The 22,500-nt window shown below is 27.5% G+C and overlaps 1 protein-coding gene across 1 annotated transcript in view; it reads left to right on the plus strand.

Moving 5' to 3' along the window:
* LOC100205922 (spectrin alpha chain, non-erythrocytic 1) overlaps window positions 1–22,500 on the plus strand; it is a 121,795-nt gene that overhangs the window by 86,913 nt on the left and 12,382 nt on the right. The window contains exons 41-51 of the mRNA XM_065791061.1: window positions 3,057–3,288; window positions 4,551–4,710; window positions 4,793–4,869; window positions 15,562–15,698; window positions 15,790–15,862; window positions 16,713–16,829; window positions 16,925–17,040; window positions 18,447–18,510; window positions 18,594–18,706; window positions 18,780–18,834; window positions 18,918–19,012. Coding sequence (XP_065647133.1) covers window positions 3,057–3,288; window positions 4,551–4,710; window positions 4,793–4,869; window positions 15,562–15,698; window positions 15,790–15,862; window positions 16,713–16,829; window positions 16,925–17,040; window positions 18,447–18,510; window positions 18,594–18,706; window positions 18,780–18,834; window positions 18,918–19,012 — 1,239 coding nt within the window. The remainder of the gene's footprint in view (window positions 1–3,056; window positions 3,289–4,550; window positions 4,711–4,792; window positions 4,870–15,561; window positions 15,699–15,789; window positions 15,863–16,712; window positions 16,830–16,924; window positions 17,041–18,446; window positions 18,511–18,593; window positions 18,707–18,779; window positions 18,835–18,917; window positions 19,013–22,500) is intronic.

The raw sequence follows: 22,500 nt of genomic DNA on the forward strand, positions 1-22,500 counted from the left end.
TAATTTGACTCTTGAATCTAATGGCCATACCCTTCCTGCCAGTTAAACAGATTAAACCATTGTTAAACATTTAAATTACTCTGGTTTTCAATGCTCAAGTTAATTCTCAATTAAACACTTCCACAGTTTGTGCTCCAGACAAGATTATCATCATAGGCTTAAAAAAGTGTTATCCAGAACTCTCTTCAATTTTTGCTAAATTTTAAAAAAGTGCTAAATAAGTGGTTCCAATTTATCAAAACTCTAGAAAACACTTTGACCTCTCTAACTATGTTACAATTAGTCTTCACTCTGTTATTATTTTCTTTATATAAATATTTTTTTTTGAAGATTGTTAAGTTATTTCTTTCTAACAGCAGTTTTAAAGTTATTCTTAAAGGCCTACCCTCATCATTATTTCAAGTAACTTTAAGGGTACCACAAGGTTCTTTCTTTGCTCCTGTATTGTTTTTTATCTACAATAACAATCTTCGTGAAAATTTTACATCCAAAGTGCCTCTATTTGCTGACGAATCAACTTTATACTCTTATACTGACAAAAAATCTTTACTTTTTGAACAAGCACTCGATTTTTAATCTGTTCTCTCTTCAGTAACAGTCTAAGGCTTGCAGTGGCTTATAGATTTGAAATCTAGACTTAAGATCCACAATTTTTGTCAGACAAAAAAACTCATTTATTTCAAAATAATATTGCAACAATGTTGGCATTCCTATATTAATGAATAACAACTCTCTTACTCTCAGACAAAGTTTAAAACCACATTGTAAATGTAATTAGACCTGCTTTATCTGCCAAGCTTGAGCCACTCTCCCATTGTTGTAAGGTTTCATTTCTTTCTTTTTTCTACATATACAATCATGTTCAATGCTCAAACAAACTATTATCTCTATTACGATAAACCAAAACTCATTCCAAGTTGCATTCTGTTACTGTATCTGTCCCTTCATGCTGTAAAAACCTCTATTAATCCAGTTTCTTATAACTCTCACCCATCTTCATGTTTTCCTTTTTTATACAACTTACAACTTTTTAAGTCTTTAGTTATATGTTTCCTAGTATTTTTATTGATTCTCTATTTTAAAGTTACTCATAGCTTAATGGTGGTTGCGTGCAATCTTATTCGAAGTAAAATAGAGTTTAAAAGTATATAAATGTATACCTGTATTTAATAAATAGTAAATGTAAGCATAAAATTATAATACATTAAGTATTATAAATTTTTTTCTTGCCCCAGCTATCAGCCCCTTTTGAATCTTATAATTTTGCCAGGGTTGGGTTTGCAAAAAGTCTCATTTTTAGCCGGGATGGGGGCCCATGTCACTTACTAAACATACATTTTAAAAGTTTAATGTACTTAAAACACGTTTACAAAGAATTTAATTTTAAGTAAAAAAAAAGATTGAAAAAAAGAATTTCAGTAATATTAAGAGAAAAATAAAATTTTATTATTAAGCAATGTTTAGTAATGTTTTTAAATAAAATTGAAATAAAATAGTTTTGAATTTTAGTTGAATTTTTTTCATTTGTAAATAGTGCTTATATTAAATGTAATTGTCATTCAAACTTTTGTAACAAACTTTTTTACATAGTTGTCATTGAAAATGTTCAAGTGATTTTTATAATATTAATTGCTTCTTTTAACCGCCTAAAAGAAATCTTTTAACTAATTTAAACATTAAAAAGTGACTTTTTAATGTTTAAAAAATCACAACTTATGTATGTGATTTGCAATCTGTGTGATGCTTTAAAACCTGCTTTCAGATATATTTTCAAGGTATTTGCAATCTATGTGATGCTTTAAAACCTGCTATCGGATATATTTTCAAGGTGTTTTCTAATTAACAATCTAAGTTATCTAATTAATTAATCTTAACTAAGTATTAACTATCTCTTAAGAAAAGGTTGTATTATTCTTTAGAAGTCATGTGTCTTTTTCTGCTAATATATCACTTTAATGTTGATTGATTTGATCTTCTGTCAAGTTTTGAATAATAACTTATTTTACTTTAAGCTTTTCAAAGTTTCTCCTACCAATCACTCCTTCTCATGTAGTAAAAAAAATTCCACTCAAAAAGTTGGAATATCAAAGGTCACTTGACAGTACTTTAGTACTTTTTATAAATTATTTGAGTTACTCTTTAATGTGTTTATATAAATTATTTGAGTTACTCTTTAACGTGTTTTTATAAATTATTTAAATTACTCTTCTTAAAATATGAAGTTTTTCAAATCTGTTAACAAATTGCTTTTACTTAACATTTTCTAATTTAAAAGAATAAAAATTTTGGTTGTATATAAAACTATATTTTTTTGATAATTTATTATATATATTATAAAAATTAATTCTTGTGACACACTTCTTTCTTGTAACAGTGACACAATTCTTCTTTTAAAATTTTCTATTGTTCTAGCAATATAGTGTCTGGTTTTTTGCCATGATATGACATTGAAAAAACCAGACACTACATTTTATCTTTATTAAAATTTTTACTCTTCATACCAGTCTATCTACCAATCTAAATACTTTTCTGATTTAAGATTTGTTTCTGATTTATGTTTTTTTTTTTTTATCTATGATCAATCTTGTCATTATTATAAATATGTATCTATGACTATGCTAGATAATGTTGTGTGCTTTCTTTCCAATTACCTCACAGTTTGTCTAAAACCTAATGGGCTGTACCAGGTGGTTTAAAACCCATTTTAAAAATCTTCATTTAACACCTTTTGAGCTGCTTCCTTTATATTTTTTAAGTTATTTTATGTTTATTTAGTTTATTTTATTTATTTCGTCATTTCAATTTATTTTCAATTATTATTTATTATGAAATTAAGTTCATTACATTATGTAGTTTTAAATTTTTTTTTTTTTTTTTAAATGTTGTTTGTATATCTAAGTTTAGTTTTAAGAAACATTTGTTAATGTTTTGTATGCTTTTAAACCTCTTGTTAATTCAAATATCCCCAGTATGTAAAAAATATAATATATTTTTTTAAATTTATTCATCGTTAATGATTATAAAAGATATTAAAATTCTGTATAAAATGTTAACAGGAACAAATTGTTAGTTGAAGCACAAGAATACCAGCAAATTGTATCTGACATCCATGTAGAATTTTCTTGGATTGCAGAAAAACAAAAATTAGTGTTGAGTGAGGATTATGGAGACACTTTAGCTGCTATTCAAGGTCTTTTAAAGAAACAAGAAGCTTTTTGTAATGACTTATGTGTTCATCAAGTGCGATTTGAAAACATTCAAAAGCAAGTAAAGAAGCTGATTGAAGAGGTACTTTACTTTCTACTATCTGTTTTACCTTATAAATGTTGGTATTAAAATCCATTTTATAAATAAAAGCTTTTATTTATTTTTATTAGTGTATTTTGATTGGTGTATTTTTATTAGTGTATTCTGATTGGTGTATTTTGGTTAGTACTTTTTAATTGGTGTTTTTTAGTAGTGCATTTTGAGTAGTGTATTTGGTTGTTCTGATAAGTGAACAATGGTTTTATTGTTAAACCACCTCAGTAATTTACAATATTAGAACTTATGTAATAGTATATGATCACAAAATTTGTGAAAAAATAAAAATATTGTTATTATGAAATAGAACTCAGAGACTTCCAACACAAAATGATAATTTTTTTTAGCAATGCATTGTCTTCGTTATCATTTTTTTAATATTTTAGTATCATCTTTTTTATTATTCATTACTATGAGATAAGTTTTAGCATTCTTAGACTGAGAAGCATTACCTGGTGGGAATTCATTGGAATAGCTCTATTTGGCTTCTCATCAAGATTTGTTTTTTGATGCAAATGCTAGGAAAGAATAGCTCTTGTGGAAACAAGGACAGTTTTAAAAATTCTAAAAAAAGAACTATGATGGTGATATTGTTTTATTAATTATTAATACAACAATAAATATTATTGCTAATAAATGATAGGGTGGTTCAAAAAACAACTTTTTTTTAAATAGTCTGCTGCACTTAACTAATTGTATTCTATATAATACAAAAATACTAGGTTTAAAATTTTTTGAATAAAAAATATTCTTAGGGGTGCCTCAAGACCCTTCAAAATTTGACAGGTCCTCCCTAATATTTTGAAAAAAAAAGTTTTTCTAAAGTATGTCAACCTGGTTCTCAAAAGAAGCGAAATTATATAAAATCTTTAAAAATAATAATCAATTTACAGCTAAGGCTATAATGGGTTAAGTGCAAAACTAGGTTCTTTTTGTTTTGGGTGGGTTTATGTCTTGTTGATTTTTATAGTCCCTGCATTGTTTATAAGGTTTTTATATTTATATTTCCTGTGGTATATTAAAAATTTAAATGTTTATTATTCCAGTGGAGTATGTAAAGTTTTTATAATTATAATCCTGTGGTGTATGTAAAGTTTTTATATTTATGATCCCTGTGGTGTATGTAAAATTTTTGTATTTATGTTTCCTATGGTATAATTAAGATTTTTATATTTATGATTCCAGTGGTGTATGTAAAGTTTTTATATTTATGATTCCTGTGGTGTATGTAAGGTTTTTATATTTAGAACAATTTCAAAAAAGTAACTATTAAAGAGAAGATAGATGAGCTCTCTGTTAAAATTGCAGCTTTAGATAAAGATGCTGGATTGCGCCAACATAAACTTAATGATAACAATTCATTCTTACAGTTTAAATGGAAAGCAGATGTCGCTGAATCATGGATTGGTATTTTGATTGAGATTAATATACTTTTAACTGTTGGCACATAAAACTATAATATAATATAGTTTTTTTTTTTTTAATTTAGAAGAAAAAGAAAAATATCTTAAAGTTGATCACTTTGCAAAAGATCTATTTAGTGCACAAAATTTAATAACACGACAGGTTATTTGGTTTTCCAAATTAATTGTTTTTACCATACTTTTATATGTTTCTTTTATTGCAGGAAAATGTTAGTATACTAACATTTTTAATTTCTCTGCAGTTGCTTAAGTAAGGTTTAAGTCGCTTAAGATGCAGGTTTGTTAGTGTACTAACAAATTGCTATCGACTGTTTGAAAATTTCGAAATAATTTTATAAAAGTTTTAAAACCTGATTAATAAAGTTTTTGAAATCACCTTTTTACCTGTCACCTGCTTTCTTGAATATAAGAGAATATAAGAGTTCTTTTTAAAATCATTTAATTTAAGCAATGAACATTTTTCTAATGGGATCTATATTAAATGTAGAAAAGCTTTAGAATGGCTGGAAAGAAATAAAAACATTATTCTAAGTAAACCGTATGATTCTCAAGTCAAAATTAGCATTCATACTTGAAACCAATCATTCTGTGTTTGTGACATCAGAAAAGTTGTTTAAACTACAATTACTTGATGATCAACATCTGAAAATAGAAGAAAAATCATGCTAGAGAAAATGAATAATAAAAGTACATAAAAAGTGTGATGTTGTTTTTGAAATTACAGTTGCTTTAATATTTCAAACCTAAAGTTTTAAAATTTATATAATAAACCTAAAATAAAAAAAGTGAAAGCATGGATGTAAATTTCTTTTTATATTAAGACAAATGAGGTGCCAAGCTTCAGTGCTAAAAAAGTCTAAAAGAAAATTAAAATTTGGGAGGAGGAAAACTATATGTACTCTATTTTAAAAAAACAGTAGGAAGCAGAAAAAAAAATGAAGAATATTTTTTTGGTTAGCAGTGGATTTGAACCCACAAAAACATAAAGAAACCACTGAGCTACTAAACATGTGTCAGATTAAAAAATAAGTTAATTTATACATTTTTTTTATCGATGTCATTGCTCAACATTTTTTAAGCAGATACTCTAAATAATTGCAGCTATATTGCATAGAAATTTATAAATGAAATATTTGAAAATACTTTCTCCAAAAAAAAAAAAAGTATAAAAATGACATTTTAATAAATTAATCAATTAAATAGAATTTTATTATTAATAGAGATGCAGTATGCAAAGGTTAAAAGCAATATGTAATATTCAAATCTAGAAAATCCACTTATAAGTTATGTACATCTGTAAGTGAAAACGTCAGTACTACTAACAGTAGATAAGTTGAATTTGTGGATCATACATTTAAGGTTCGTGTATGTATAATATTAAAAAAAAACTTCTGACAAATAAAAATTTCGCTTAACTATTTCGGCACGGCCAAAAAATAGCAACTTTTTATGGAGTCTTGTAAAAACGTGAATATCTTTAAAAGTAAAATTCCTAAGTATATAATGTTATACATTATTGAAAAGTTTATAAAATTTTAAACAAATCTATATAAAAAATTTTTTTATGATGGTGCCAAAATCCATAATGATGGAAAAAGAAGCAAAACTTTTGGGGTTTTCAGAGACATTTTTTCACAAAAGTTGATCTAGAAGTTTATGATAAAGTTTTATGTAAAAACTATATATTGAAAAAATAGAGCCTAACATATGGACAATCAGAATACCAAAATCTTTTTGTTGAAAATACTATTAATTATGGCCTGGCAGGTGGTTTATTGCTTTGGGGTTTATTAGCAAAAAAAAAGGGAAAATATTATTACAATAAAATAAAATACAAAAACACTAAAAGTACTTCTAAAATAAATACTTTAATTATTTTTATGAAAATCTGAACTATGCCATATTGCAAAACAGTTTTTTGCTGCAGTTCAAGGCAACACTGAGCTGAGGTGCATCACAGTAAGAAAAAATCTTTTCTTCTTTTTTTATTTGAGTGTTGCACTCTTTACAGTTTCTTTTGTTTCCAAACTTTGGTAGATGCTCAGAATGGTATTTTCCATAGGTTAAATATGGCTTGTGTTGTGGAGGATTAGCAAATTCTTCAAGTCCAATCAAATTTCCTTTCTTGTTATCTTTCCTATCATTATGTGTGTGTTTGAATAAAATGAAACTATTCACAACTGCAATGTCTATGAGATGGTAAAAGAGTGTTTTCCACCATTTGACACACTTCCTTAATAGATTATACTTGGCCAAAATTTGATCAGATCGATCAACACCATTCATAAAACAATTGTAATGGTGAACTACAAATGGTTTTTTTAATCAAGATATCACTCCACTTGTAAACAACTTTTTGCGCTTTACCTCAACATAATCATTTGCACAATCAATTGACGATAGCATAGTTACAGCCCTGTTGTCTACCCATTGCAATGAAAAACTTCATTGTTGCATTCCCAACGCATGTTTTTTTTGTTTTTTTTTTATATATAATTCACCTCCCCAAGGCCGAGAAGGCCACTACAGATAAAGAGGCTACTTGTGGTTATAACCCTCTCTCAACTCTTTAACTCCGAAACACAAACCTTGACGAACAAGGCTGCTGCGCGGAGAAACAAGTTGAGCGCTGTACTACCAGGGACGTGGCAGGAATCGAACTCGGAACCTCTTGCTCATGAAGCGAGTGCTCTACCACTACACCATACTGCATGTCTTCTTGGTTCTTATTTTTAGTCAACATTTTACCATTTTTCATACTCTCAGGAAGTCCATTGTGTTTTTCTGTTACTGTACCACAAGATAAGGTTTTTTCTTTGTATAAAGCCTTTACTTAGTGAACTGATGTATAAAAATTATCAAAATATACATGATATCCTTGATTGAGCAGGGGCTTAGTTAGCTCTATAACAACATCATAGCCCAAACCGTGAGGGCTCTTATCACTTGTACTGCTACTTTTTTCTGTATAAATGTTAAAATCCCAAGTGTGACCTGATTTTGATTCTGCAATGACCCATATTTTGATTCCAAATTTAGCTGGCAAAATTTTATTGTCGGAATGGTGTCCATTTCATTGCCAGTAGCCAATCTAAAAAATAAACAACACATTGTCTCATTGATTATGTGAGTAATCATTATGACGGATATTATTTATATATATAATATCCTTCATGATGATTACACATATATATATGTGTGATAAACAAAATATAAAAATTTACTTAGGTTGTGAATCACAACCAACACTGAGACGCTCGTCCAACTCCTCTTCTTCTCCACTACTCATACCACCAACAGATGAGTCCAAACCACTTTCATTATCATCGCTATCTAACACATAATCCAAAACTTTATCTAGAGAAATATTACATCTTTTTCAAGAAGCCATTTTGGAAAAAACTTACACTTCAAAGCTTAAATTTTGTATTTATAACATATAGAATTTCCGGATAAACAACTGTTTTTGATTGGCTAATCATTATGTAATAACTTGCAAAAAAAATCAAAAAAAAAGCTATATTGGTTATGAAAATATAGTGAAAAGAAGTCATTGAACACCATTGAATGAAATCCTCAATTACCGTGCCGAAAGGGTTAAACTGTTTTGTTTTGAATTTTTGTATTCATGTTATTTTGTATTTTAGAAAAATGTGCAAGATAAAAAAAACACAAGGATTTGAATCTTTGATGACTATAACCCTATCGCTCTGAGCTATCAATGCTTAAGTTAAAAAAAAACTCTTCTATAAATATATATAACAATATAGTTATTCTTACCACCTCTAACTCTTGCCTTACCAGTTTTTACCACCCCCCCCCACCCCTCCTTCTCCTTCTTGGTAGTTCTGCTTGCTAAAATTTACATCATAATTTAATAATTGTTAAAAACGATTGTAGAAAGGTTGCTACAAGAAAAATCAAATAGAATTAACTTTTTTGGTATATATTGACTAGCTTCCTGTGACCCATTTTCTGGGGTTTTTTTTCATTTGCTTTTTGAATAAATATATTTTGAGAAGGTTATATATATATATATATATATATATATATATATATATATATATATATATATATATATATATATATATATATATATATATATATAATGAGAGAGTTGAAATTTTATTATAGCTTTTAATTTCAAAAAATACTGGGAGAAGTGTCATGCGATTGTCTTCTATATTAGGGATACTTTTGCTATGTGCTTACAAAATCAGTTAGGTAAATCTGCACGTCTAACGCAGTAAAGGGGTAATTTTTTTTCTTACCTCTTTCACTACCGCTGTTTTAACAAAAATCTTTTCGCTGTGACCATATATTTTTTAAAATAAAATTTGGATGACATAACATTGACAACTAATTAAAATTCGAGTAGTATATCTTTTCAAAAGCATAATAAACTATATATCAATAGAAAGCTAAACAAATGAACTTTTTAATTAAATAAGTTTTTAACATTCATCATTGAACAATAAAAAACGCAAAGTTCTTATACCATCATTTTTTTAAATAGTAACTAAAACATAAAGTCCAAAACAAAACTCATTTAATGTATAGAAAGAACGTTTTTCTTCAGAAGACAAATGTTATTACTAAATACTCATACACTTCTACAAGTTAAAATTTACAGAGTTTAACGCTGCTTTATTTTACTAATTACGAACAAAATTTAAAGAAATTTTTTTTAATCAAGGATTACTCAAGATTTTTTAACTTTGCCAAGTGATAACTAATTATAATTACACATTATGGCTCATATTTGTACTCAATTATGTAGAGAACTAATTAAACTTTAAGAAAAAAAAATTATATGTGTCTAGAATGAAAATTTATGCACAAAACAGGATAAATTGTGAAGCATACTCGAAAGCCACTACCAGCAGCTTGCAGTCATAATAAAAAAAAATCAAAAGCCGCTATCAGCGGCTTGTGGTAGGGAAAGAGTAAGAAGATCTTAAATTCAGACAATGGAGGGTTCTAATATACAGCCCTCTGAATTAGGAAAAATGAGGTCAGCAATAAATTGCTGACCTTAAACTGTTAGAGGTCGGCAAAAAAATTTTAACTCAAATGTCTATAAAACATAGAAATGAAGTTAGATATTATTTGCTGACCTTGAACACTTTCAAAAAACCAACCCTAATTAAACAGGCTGAATATACCTTTATATGAAGAAAAATTTCCTGCTTAGCCTCTTCTACAGCTTGTGGTCCAGACAACATACCTCTTGCAGTCTTGCAGGAGTGTTCTCCGGAGCTGTCATCCATACTTTCAAATCTATTTAACAAGTGCTTATCAGAGTCTTGTTTTCCAGCATGCTGGAAAGCGGCATCTGTTATCCCTATTTTCAAAAATTCTGGAGAGCGATCTCACTCGTCTAACTACTGTCGCATTAGTCTTCTTTCTATCAAAAGCAAGATTTTTGAATCTTTAATTAAAAAACACTTAATCTCTCATCTTGAATCTAATAACTTACTTTCAGATCATCAATATGGATTTCGATCTTCTTGTTCTACAGCTGATTTGCTAACAGTAATAACCAATAGGTTTTATCGTGCATTAGATAAAGATGGAGTGGTTAAGACTTTCGCTCTTGACATTCTTGAAAGCTTTTGATAAAGTTTGGCATGCTGGTCTTCTCCATAAGCTTTCTTCTAATGTGTATCAGGTAACATCTTTAAGATTATTAAATCCTATTTTACCAATTATAGTATAAAAGTTGTCCTCGATGGACAGCACTCTTCTTCATATCCTGTAACTTCAGGGGTTCCTCAAGGTCCAATCCTTGGCCCTATACTCTTTTTAATTTACATTAATGATCTTCCAGATATTCTCACATCTAAGGTGGCATTGTTCGGTGATGACACTTGCATTTATTCTTGTCATGATAAAAAGCCAACTCTCTCTCTGATTGCTTGGAGGGGGCATTTGAGCTTGAAAAAGATCTCACTTTTGCTACAGCATGTGGCTCACTATGGCTGGTGAACTTTAATTCAGATAAAACTCAATTCTTTTCAGCTAATCGTTATCACAATAATCTAGATCTTCCTATATTTATGAACAGTATTGTACTCGATGAGTCATCTACCCTTCATCTTCTAGGATTAACTCTTACTTCCGATCTTTCTTGGAAACCATATATCAACTCCATTGCAAAATTAGCATCTGTTAAGGTTGCATCTCTTTATCGAGCTCGACACTTTCTTTCTCCGGATTCTATTCTCTATCTCTATAAATCTCAAATCCATCCTTGTATGGAATACTGTTGCCATATCTAAGGCGGATCTTCTTATGATGCCCTTTCTCTTTTTGACAAGGTACAAAAATGCATTGTAAACATAGTTGGACCTGGTCTTGCAGCCAACCTCCAACCATTATCACATCGTCGTAATGTTGCTTCTCTTTCTCTTTTCTACAAATACTATAATGGGTACTGCTCTAAAGAGCTAGTGTCTCTTGTGCCATCTATCAAATTTCATTATTGTGTTACTTGTCATTCAATTAAGTCTCATTCTTTTTCTGTGACTGTTCCTAAGTGCTCCAAAAACGCTTATTCATTTAGTTTTTTTCCTCGAATGTGAATTCTTTGGAATTCGCATCCTTTATCTTGCTTTCCTGATTCATATAATTTGCAATCTTTTAAGTTGTCTGTCAATCGTTATTTTACTCTACAAACTTCATCTTTTCCCTTCCAGTAACTTCCAACTCTTATAGTGGTTGCTTGCAGTCTTGTTGGAAGCGAAGAGGTAAAAAAAAAACAGTCTATATTAATTTTTTGTTCTAAGAATAATTTTTAAATCGATTACTTTTCAATCATTTACCGAAAAGACTACTTTGTGGAACTACAAATAGAATTTACAATAATCTTGAAAAGTATTTGCAATCCATTTAAAAATTAATTAGAAAATTTTTAATGATTATTTAATTTTTTGATGAATCTGGTTTCAAATACTATTAAGAATTTTTTTTCTTTCTTTTACATTTGGGGCAGTGGAACCAAATTTTTTGGTTAATATCGTTCCTAAGCTTTAATCACCATAATTTTTTGTAAAACCTTATTTGGCACCAGTATCAATACTACAAAGTTTAAAGTTTACACCATCTCTGGAAATTACTTATCATAAACAACAAAAATCCATGACTTGCTCCTTGAACTCCTTCTTTTTTGTAAGACATATTTAGATTATAACTGCACAAGTATATAACTTATCAAGTATATATAAGTAATCTAGATTTTTTACAATAATCACTTATTAAATATATATATATATATATATATATATATATATATATATATATATATATATATATATATATACACATACAGTATTGTAAAAAATTTAGGAACCACTAAAAAACAAATCATGATTTATTTTTATTTTAAATTTTTATTTAATCGAATATATTTTTCTGGTAAAAAAATAATAAATTTTAGAAAATAGACAAACAAAATAAAAAGTAATAATAATGACAAAAACTTTTAAACAAATAAAAAAAATGTATTCAAAGTTTTATTGGTAATTTTTATTTAAAAAAAAAATTGTAAAAAAGTTAAGAACCACAGAAATGAATTTTTAAGCACTTATTTATACAATTGTTAAAATATGTCTGGGAACATTTCCAAGTATTGTTGGTAAAATATTGCGCAACTCCTCCTTGGTGCTTTCTTGGCAATCTCTTTATCAAGCTAACTTTGAAGATTTGCAATTTAGATCTGGGCTATTTGGTGCCCAAGTTAGACGCTCAATATTTTTGCTTTCGAACCATTCAGAGACAATTTTAGCCCTGTGACATGGTGCATTGTTTTGCTGAAAAATGATCAGAATGCTTTGGTAACAAGTTGTTATTTAAATTATCTACTTAATAAATAGATTTGAGTTGACCATCAAATAATTTAAACATAATGAGACCATAATATGTCATGCAGCACCATACTCCAACCGACCCGTTATCTTATTTTGTTCTTTGAACGATACAATCAAGATTATATTTTTTTGAAGGCTGTCTGCAAATCATAATTCGGTTTTTTCAGTTATCAACCTTGGTATTCATCTCATCACTGAACATTACTGTCCTCCATTTTTCTTTAGACCATTCTTTGACGCTTTTCTTTGACAATTGCATTCTTCCGTTTTTTTATATGTTTGGTAAGTGTCAGTTTTAGAACAGTTTTTTTCCATAACATATTGTTAGCTATTAGTTTCCTACGCATAAGTGATCCCGATGCTTGACGTCTATTTGAAAGCTTCCATTCCCTTTTTAATTTATGCGGTGACATGGTTAAATTTTTTTTTTGACAACCTGATTAAAAGACGATCATCATTGGGTGTCGTCAAACGCAGTCTTCCAGAACGATGGCGATATACATAAGATTTTGTCTCTTTGAATCTTTTGATGATTGTTAGCACCAAACTATGTGGTCGCTTTATTATTTTTCCAATTTCACGAGCGGTTTTACCTTCCTGATGAAAATGCACCACTTTTACACGACCTTCATAGGTAATAGCTTTTCTTCTCATTTTTTCAAAAAAAAAAAATTTTTGTTTGAAATTAAGTACTTTTTTTCTAATACTTTTATTGGTTTCTTAGTAATGACTCAGATCATTAATAGAATATTTAAACATAGAAGGTTAAAATAAATTAAAAAAAGACATTTCCACCGTATTTAGCATAAAAAATTCTTTCAACTAATAACTTTTTCACAAAAAAAATATTTAAAAAAATGAAGACATAATATTTAATCCTTATTTTTATAGGTTCTATTAACTAATTTTCAAAAAAAAAAATCTTTTTTCTCGTGTTCTATTTAATATGCTTGAAAAAAAAAACTATTTTATTATCCTTAGAATGAAAATTATTTAATTTTATTTGAAAAAAATATTTTTTTTTATTTAGTGGTTCTTAACTTTTTCACAATACTGTATGTGTGTGTGTATATATATATATATATATATATATATATATATATATATATATATATATATACTATATATATATATATATATATATATATATATATACATATATATATATATATATATATATATATATATATATATATATATATATATATATATATATATATATATATATATATATACACAGTAGCAACAATATAAATTGCACACTTTCATGACCAGTTGGTTTAGTTTTTTGATTTCAGGTTTTATGTTTTTATAGCAATTGGTGTTATTTTTTATAGCATCAACAATGTTTACTTTTTTGAACGAAACTACTCATTAGACAATAATGATATATTATAACTATCAAAATTCCTTGATTTGAGCATTTTTGCGGTCGTGTTTAAATTTTTAAGGTCATTTTGAATAACATACATTTACTTTTTCTTAAATAAAAACCAATGTTCTTGTAATTTATCAAAAAAAAATCATTATACTCAGTATTTTAAAGATAAACTTATAATTCATTTTGCAAAAATTATATTTTTTCAACTTTATGATGAGGTAAACATGGAACAGAGGTCTTTCGAGGACAAGTATAGGCATTTGAGATCATGAATTGAACTACTCTGAAATAGCTCAAAGATTGGGTTGTTCTCGTAAAAAAGTTATCAATGCTATTAATTTTTTTTAACAACACTGGTTTTTATGCAACAAATAATGCAAGTCTCACGAACGAAAGACAACCTCCAGAGAAGACGCAGCCATTTTTCGTATTGCTAAGCTAAATCCTTTTGCTGGCGCACCAAAAATTAAAGATCGAATCGCTCAAAATTTACCAGTCACTCTATCTGTCAGCACTGTCAATTATGTGAAAATAAGCTATTTGGAAAGAGTTGCCCTAAAAAAATGATTGGTCTCATAACGCAATCTCATCAGATGTTTAAAGTTTGCAAAACAGTTTGTACACAAGAAGTTACGTTTTTGGAAAAATGTGCTATGGAATCTAAGTTTAATTGCTTTGGACCCGATGGAAAATAATATCTTTGTTGTCCCCAAAATCAAGAACTTAGCCCTCGGTATACTCTAAAGACTGTAAGACATAGTGGTGGCAAGGCAGTTGTTTGGGGCAGTTTTTTATGGTTTGGTGTGGGCCCATTGCATAGAATTCAAGGGACAATGGATCAGCACATGTACAAAGAAATACTTGAAAACGTCATGTTGCCTTATGCTGAGGAAAATCTTACTTTGGTTTGAAAATTCCAACAAAACAACAACCCCAAGCAGACCGCCAAAAGTGTTAAGTTTAACACTAACAAGATTGATGTTTTGGAGCAGCCCCCACAGTCACCAGACCTAAATTCGATAAAAAATTTGCAGAAGGAAGTTGACAGAAATATAAATTGATCCACTGCAACAAATTTAGACCAATTTTGGATAAAAATAAATGCTGCTTGGATGCCATTACACCTGAGCAATGCCAAAAATTAATCTCGCCAATGGGCCGTTATTTTCAAGCAGTTATTGACTCGAAAAGATACCCCACTAAATTTTAATTTACCTCAAATAAAGTTTTCTTAACTATTTATACAAATAATTTCTATGATTTATATAACAAAGATAATTTATTTTTTTACTCAGTAACATCTTTTAAAACAAATATTTAATTAGGCTAAAAAAATTTAGATCTCAAAAACTCCGATCTCTAAAAAATATATTATTGCATATTAAACATCAATCTGTGCTATTTATTTTGTCGCCACTGTAAATATATATATATATATATATATAATATATATATATATATATATATATATATATATATATATGTATATTATTAATTTAGATTTGAGAAAATGGTGGTTTTGTGTCATAAAAAAATTTAAAATAATTAAAATAAAACTATTGCAAGATTTCACATATTTATTAAGGATGCTTTTGAAGCTGGTTTATCGGCATTTGAATTGGATGGAATTGCACGTATAACAGTATTAAAAGAAGAGCTTGTTAGTTCGCAGCATGAACAGTCAACTGCAATTGTTGAAGCACATAAGAATTTACTTGCAAGGTTTTTGTAGATTATGGTGTCTTTTTTTTATACTGTAGTTACAATATTTATAAGAAATTTTTTTATATTATTTTCTTTATTTATTTTTTAGATGGCATGATCTATTAAATAATACTGCTAAACTGCGACAATCATTGATTGAACAACAAAAGTACCATCAAATGGTATTGAATAAGTTATAATTTTTTTTTTTAAGTCATTTTATTTTTTATTTTTTGTAGTTTAGTTGTTAATAAAGTTGTTGATAAATAAAATCAGATTACTAATACTTGTGAGAATTATAGTAATGCTACTATAGAAACCAGATTACAAATACTTGTGAGAATTATAGTGGTGCTACTATAGAAACCAGATTACAAATACTTGTGAGAATTATAGTGGTGCTTCTATAGAAACCAGATTACACATACTCGTGAAAATTATAGTGGTGCTACTAATGAAGCCAGATTACAAATACTTGTGAGAATTATAGTGGTGCTACTATAGAAACCAGATTACAAATACTTGTGAGAATTATAGTGGTGCTTCTATAGAAACCAGATTACACATACTCGTGAAAATTATAGTGGTGCTACTAATGAAGCCAGATTACAAATACTTGTGAGAATTATAGTGGCGCTACTATGGAAACCAGATTACAAATACTTGTATGTGAGAGTTATAGTGGTGCTACTATGGAAACTTTTTATGCTGAAGCACTTTTTTTAAATGAGTAACCACTTCACTGTATTACCATAATTTTATTTTTTTTCTAACATGTTTTTTTAAATATCTTTTGATGAAAATTTACTTTTTATTGAAAGAATTTTTGTGTTTGATTTATTTATTTTTAGCATTATTTTTTACATTATATATATTTTATTTATAAATTTTACTTTTTATTGAAAGAATTTTTGTGTTTGATTTATTTATTTTTAGCATTATTTTTTACATTATATATATTTTATTTATAAATTTTAGATTCTCTTTTTTATACTCTAATTTTTTTTTTTTTTTTTTTTTTTTTTGTTATAGATTGAAGATTTGTTTTTGATCTTTGCAAAAAAAGCATCTGCATTTAACAGTTGGTTTGAAAATGCTGAAGAAGATTTAACTGATCCTGTTCGCTGTAATTCTGTTGAACAAATTAAGGTTACAGTTTGTTTTTTTTTAAATAATAATGAAAAAAGGTTGAGTTTTTTGTTTTAAAGCTATAGATTTTCAAGAAAATCTCAATTCTTTTAAAGGAATTATTAGATTCACATTCTGCTTTTCGAAACTGCCTCAGTCAACCAAAAGCTGATTTTGCACAATTAATTGATTTGGATTCTCAGATAAAAGCCTATAACATTAACTACAATCCGTATGTAAATTTTATTTTTTAAAATTGAATTAGAGGAAACTGGTGCTAGTATATATATACATGTGTGTGTGTGTGTATATATATATATATGTATATATCTTTTTTATATTCAACAATGATAATAAAATTTACAAGATTCATTATAATTTAAAGAAGTTTGGTAGGTGTTACTCATATAGTTACAAACCAGTCATTGGAGTGACATATGTCTATTATCTATCTTATAATATCTATCTTATATCATTGTATGTCATCTATTTTATAACATTGACTATCTTATAGCCTACTGTCGCAAAAGAGTGCCATTACATCAACTTAAGGTCTGACATGGGGTAGTAATCTTTTCTTTCATTGTTCTTTGTTTTTTCTTCTTTTTCTGAAAACCCCATATTCTTTAAAGATAAGAAAAACTAGTAATAATTTGTTATCTACATACATTGTAGTTTATATATATCTACTATAGCGTATATATATATATATATATATATATATATATATATATATATATATATATATATATATATATATATATATATATATATATATATATATATATATATATATTTATATATATAGTTCTATAGATTGTTGCCTTTGGGAAGTAAGGAAGGAAAAAAACAATTCTTACGCCAACACATACGTCACTTTTAATTACTTATGACTTTCGTCCAACATTTGCGTGTTGTCAGAAAGTAAAAACCATTAATTTAATTACAAATTAATTGTTTTTTAAAAAAACCGCAAAAATGCAAATTTAATTGACCAGAATGTTTTTAAAAACATTCTGAATGTTTTTAACAATATAAACAATGTTTTTTTTTTGTTTTTTTTACTGAAAATCATGCGCGGAGTGTTGCTACATCGACTATCTTATAGCCTGACTTGCAACAAAGTACTGCTACATCGACTGACCAATAGCCTGACTCGTAACGGAGTGCTGCTACATCTACTATCTTTTAGCCTGACTCGCAAGGGAGCGCTGCTACATCGACTGAGGGTTTGGTTGGGGCAGACAGTCAAGTAATAAAAAAAAAAATTTCGGTCTTGCATTTTAATTTTTACTTTTTGTCAACAAAATACGGAAAAAACTTTCTGACAACATATAAGAGTTCTATATATATATACGCTATAGTAGATATGTATCTGCTGTAGTTTATATAAGTTTCTACTACTGCAACTAGTACTTTACTAAGTTTCTGATTTTTTTGTTGTTGCTGTAATAGGTTCATTCATATATAGATATTTCTTGTTCAAACCAAACCCTCAATCAATGTATGTACTGAAGCCCCCAAAAACCAGTTGTTTTTTTTTTGTTTTTTTTGTTTTGTTTTTTTGTTGTTTTTTTTTTGTAAACATTAATTTAATGTTTTTTGACTAATGTGTGACAATTTGAATGATGGCCTCAGATACACATGGTTTGATATGGAGGCTTTAGAAGAAACTTGGAAGAAACTACAGGAGACAGTGAAAGTATGTTTATATATATACATTTTTTATTGTCGTTGTTGTTGTTGGTTTTTTTATTTTTTCAAAAACAAATAATATTTCTTTAGGACCGAGAAGTTGAGCTGGAAAAAGAAGCACGGCGTCAGGATTTTAACGATGAACTTCGGCAATTATATGCTTCAAAAGCAAATCTCTTTCATAAATTTTTAGAAGAAACCAAGTAAATTTTTATCAAAGATTTATAAATGTTGGGTTACACATAATGCATGATTAAAAATATTTTATTTTTATAGAGAATTAATGGTTGACTTATCTGGCAGTTTAGAAGATCAACTTAAAACTTTAAAAGTAAATAAACTTGTAAATTTTCCTTTTTTTTTTCTTTTTTTTTTTTTTTTTTTTTAAATAAAAAATAATTTTTTTTTTTTTAGAACACCTCAAATATTATTCAGGCAAAGCGTGACGATTTAGATAATATTGAAATCTTAGGAGCACAGTTGGAAGAAGCAATGATTTTAGATAATAAGTAAGTTTTTAAGTGTTTTTTTTTATTTTTTTATTTTCAACTATTGTTTTAATTCTTTCTCGATCCTTTAAATCGGAAACAAAAGCCTCGATGAAGGGCTTTTGTTCATCAATGCTTTTGTTTGATTTGGTGCAGAGAAAGTTGAATGCAGTACTATTGTATTAAACACAAATTTTTCATTTAGGAAACATCCTACCGCATAATTCAATACCTAATAACTATAATAATAGTCATTATATATATATATATATATATATATATATATATATATATATATATATATATATATATATATATATATATATATATATATATATATATATATATATTGCCTACTGATATGATTATGGTTTATTTGGTAATGCATCACATACATTTCGTATATTAGCAATTTTAAATCAATAATTTTTTTTCATCTCATAACGAGATAAAAAAAAATTACTGATTTGAAACTATAAATAAAATAGTTGAATATAAAGCAAACATTTTAAAGTAATTTGAATTAAGTTTGTTAAAAAGAATTTTCTTTTCTTGAACATAGTTTGAAAATTTTAACAGTAAAAAGAAAAATTGTGAAAATGTTTTAAATTTTTTTAAAAATTTAAAATAAATTTAAATTAAAAATTTTTTAAAAATGGAAATCAGAAAAAAATTTATTCAACTATCGGCTTTTTTTATCTAAATTTTAACAAATTCACAATTTTGGAGAAAAAAATGTTTTTTAAAACAATTAATTACTGCTTAATGTTTTCTGCATAAACTATTTTCAAAAATTGTTTAAATAATTTAATTGAAAAAAGTTTTGGCGTAATGTTAATGGCTCAACGCAAAAGTAAAATTGCCATTTCATTTGTTAAAAAATTTGAATGGCATAATGATTATTAACAAGATCTATGTACAAGACCTTCTTAACATACACCCTATCTTATAGCCTGTTGCTGCAAAGGAGTTCTGCTTCATCAACTGAGACTATGGCGTAGGCCAGTATATATATATATATATATATATATATATATATATATATATATATATATATATATATATATATATATATATATATATATATATATATACAGGGCTTGTGATGAAGAAAATCGTCAAGCGTGTTATATCGCGCTCGTAAAATTAGAATATGCTTTCATCGAGCGTGATTATGTGCGCTCGAGATAACGTCGGCGAGCGCGATCATGAAAAATGCTGAAGGTGATGCTCATAAAAAGCTTTTTATTTTTTATATCTTTTTTTATTTTTTACATAATTATTTCGTCAAAAAATGTTTGAATTAGTATCACACTCATGAAACTACTACAACGAAGTAGATTTTTATACTTCCAAACTTCTTGTATATTGTCAGAATGCGATTTTATTTTTAACTATTTATGTTATAAAAACATAATATCAAACAACAACGCAACTTCTTATTGATTTAGTATTGAAGTATAATTTAGTGACTTTGTTTCGCTTCGTTGTTTTGACATATGTATTTTAAAATGTTACGCTGTAAACTTAATTAACGGTTGATGGTTTTTATATTTCTTAATATTTTTTATTCAAATTAATTATTTAATTTTTTTCTAAAATTTCTTTTTTAAATTACGTTTTTTTTATTAAAAAAAAAATAACACAAGAATAATTTGAAAATCTTCTTTTTTAAAAACTATTAATTATAAGTTAAATAACAGATTTTCCCCTCAACTTTTGTCAACGGTGTTTCCTCTTCCATGTTGTCGAAACTGAATGCAGCTAATTCATCAGTCATTTCATCATTGACATCAGCATTGTCATTCAGCTAATTCATCAGCACTGTCTATTTCATCATTGTCATCAAAAATTTGATTTGTAATCAATTTTGTTGCTGTTGTCATATAGTCAACTGGATCATCATCAACTTGAACCACTCGTCTCTTATTCAAATAAATTTATTTTGCTCTCTTTTTAATCAGGATTATTTCTTCTTTTGACCAGCTTCTATGGTTTCCTAATATCATAATGCTATCATTTAGAGTGTCGTGATTCATAGATAAACGTTGATCTGATAATATGCTAGTTACTGTGCTAAACATTCGCTCCACGCTTGAGTTTGATCCGGAAATTGCGAAGATAATCGATGTAACTTTTAATAAATTAGGAAACTTTGACTTTTTGTACAAGAACGTCGACCTGGCGATTGTGTACGATTGCTTCAAAATTGGTTCTTGAATGAATCGAAAAAGGTTTCCTATCTTGGAAAACTAACTTTTCATTAAAATTGGAATGTTCCAATGGTGTTTTGAAATGCGTGGATAAAAACTTTATTTCTTCCAAGCCAAACTATTTAATAAATGTTGATATCGTTACATTGTTTCTTTTTCGAATGTCCTTGATTGCGAACATTCTAAACAATAGAATCGTTTTAAATTTGAGTTAAAATAAATAATAGTTAATAAAAAACCTATACTATGAACAAAAACTAATTTTCAAAATTACTCTAATATTAATATTTATTTTTAATATTAACGATGTGTGGAATATTACAAACAATAAATCAAATAAATCTTACTTGATATTTTCACAAGATGAAAAATACTCTGTAGTTTCAATTTTCTTATAATGGTTTTCTAATTTTCTATTCTTATTTTATTTGCGCATTTTTGTATTCGCATTGTGTTTCCACGTGCACATTCCATTATTGAAATTAGTGACTATTAACGACTTCAAACTGCTCATTCATTACGTTAGTCCAAAAGAGAACGACTTACTGCTTTTTATATTTTATATCAGTGCTTTGATAATAAGAATATCTTTAATAAAAAATCTTTTTTAAATATTTTATGAAAGTAAAAAAACAATCCCGAACTATTGGACGAGCATTATTTTATACGCTCGTTATAAGCTGAACGAGCGTTGTTTATTGCGCCTAGAGCGTTTGAAAATACCGTTTACGGGCGCGTTTTACGAGCGGAGCGCGATCGCGCTCGCTTCATCGCAAGCCCTGTATATATATAACGGGTGATGCGGAAGTTATCGGACAAAATAAAAACGTCAATAACTTATTTATAAATAAAAAAACAAACTACTATTATATTTTTTTTAAATAAAGTATTTATCTTTTAATAAAAATATATTATTTTTTATATGAAAAAACACCACCATCTGCAATTGATCTCAATTTTGCTCTGACATCTTTCATATGCAGCTGTAAAAAGTTTAAATCAATTTCTTGTAGTTTTAGTTTAATGCAATCAATCAAAACTTGCTCTGTTGAAGCTTGTCAATCTCCCTCGTAAACCTTCTATGCCAAATGTCCCCAAAAATTTTCAATTGGTCGTGCTTGAGGCACATTTGGGGGATTGGCGAAACAAAAGTATTTTTCGTCATTGATGACTAGAAGCAATTTTGTGTTATAGAGTTGGTTAACTAGTTTCCTGCTTCTTTTCTTTGCCTTTATTTGTTGTTCTAGTGTATTTTGGAGTCTTTTCACGTTTTCTATATTTAATATTCATTTTTTT

This window comes from Hydra vulgaris, chromosome 02 (genome assembly GCF_038396675.1).
Source record: "Hydra vulgaris chromosome 02, alternate assembly HydraT2T_AEP".
Lineage (NCBI taxonomy): Eukaryota > Metazoa > Cnidaria > Hydrozoa > Anthoathecata > Hydridae > Hydra > Hydra vulgaris.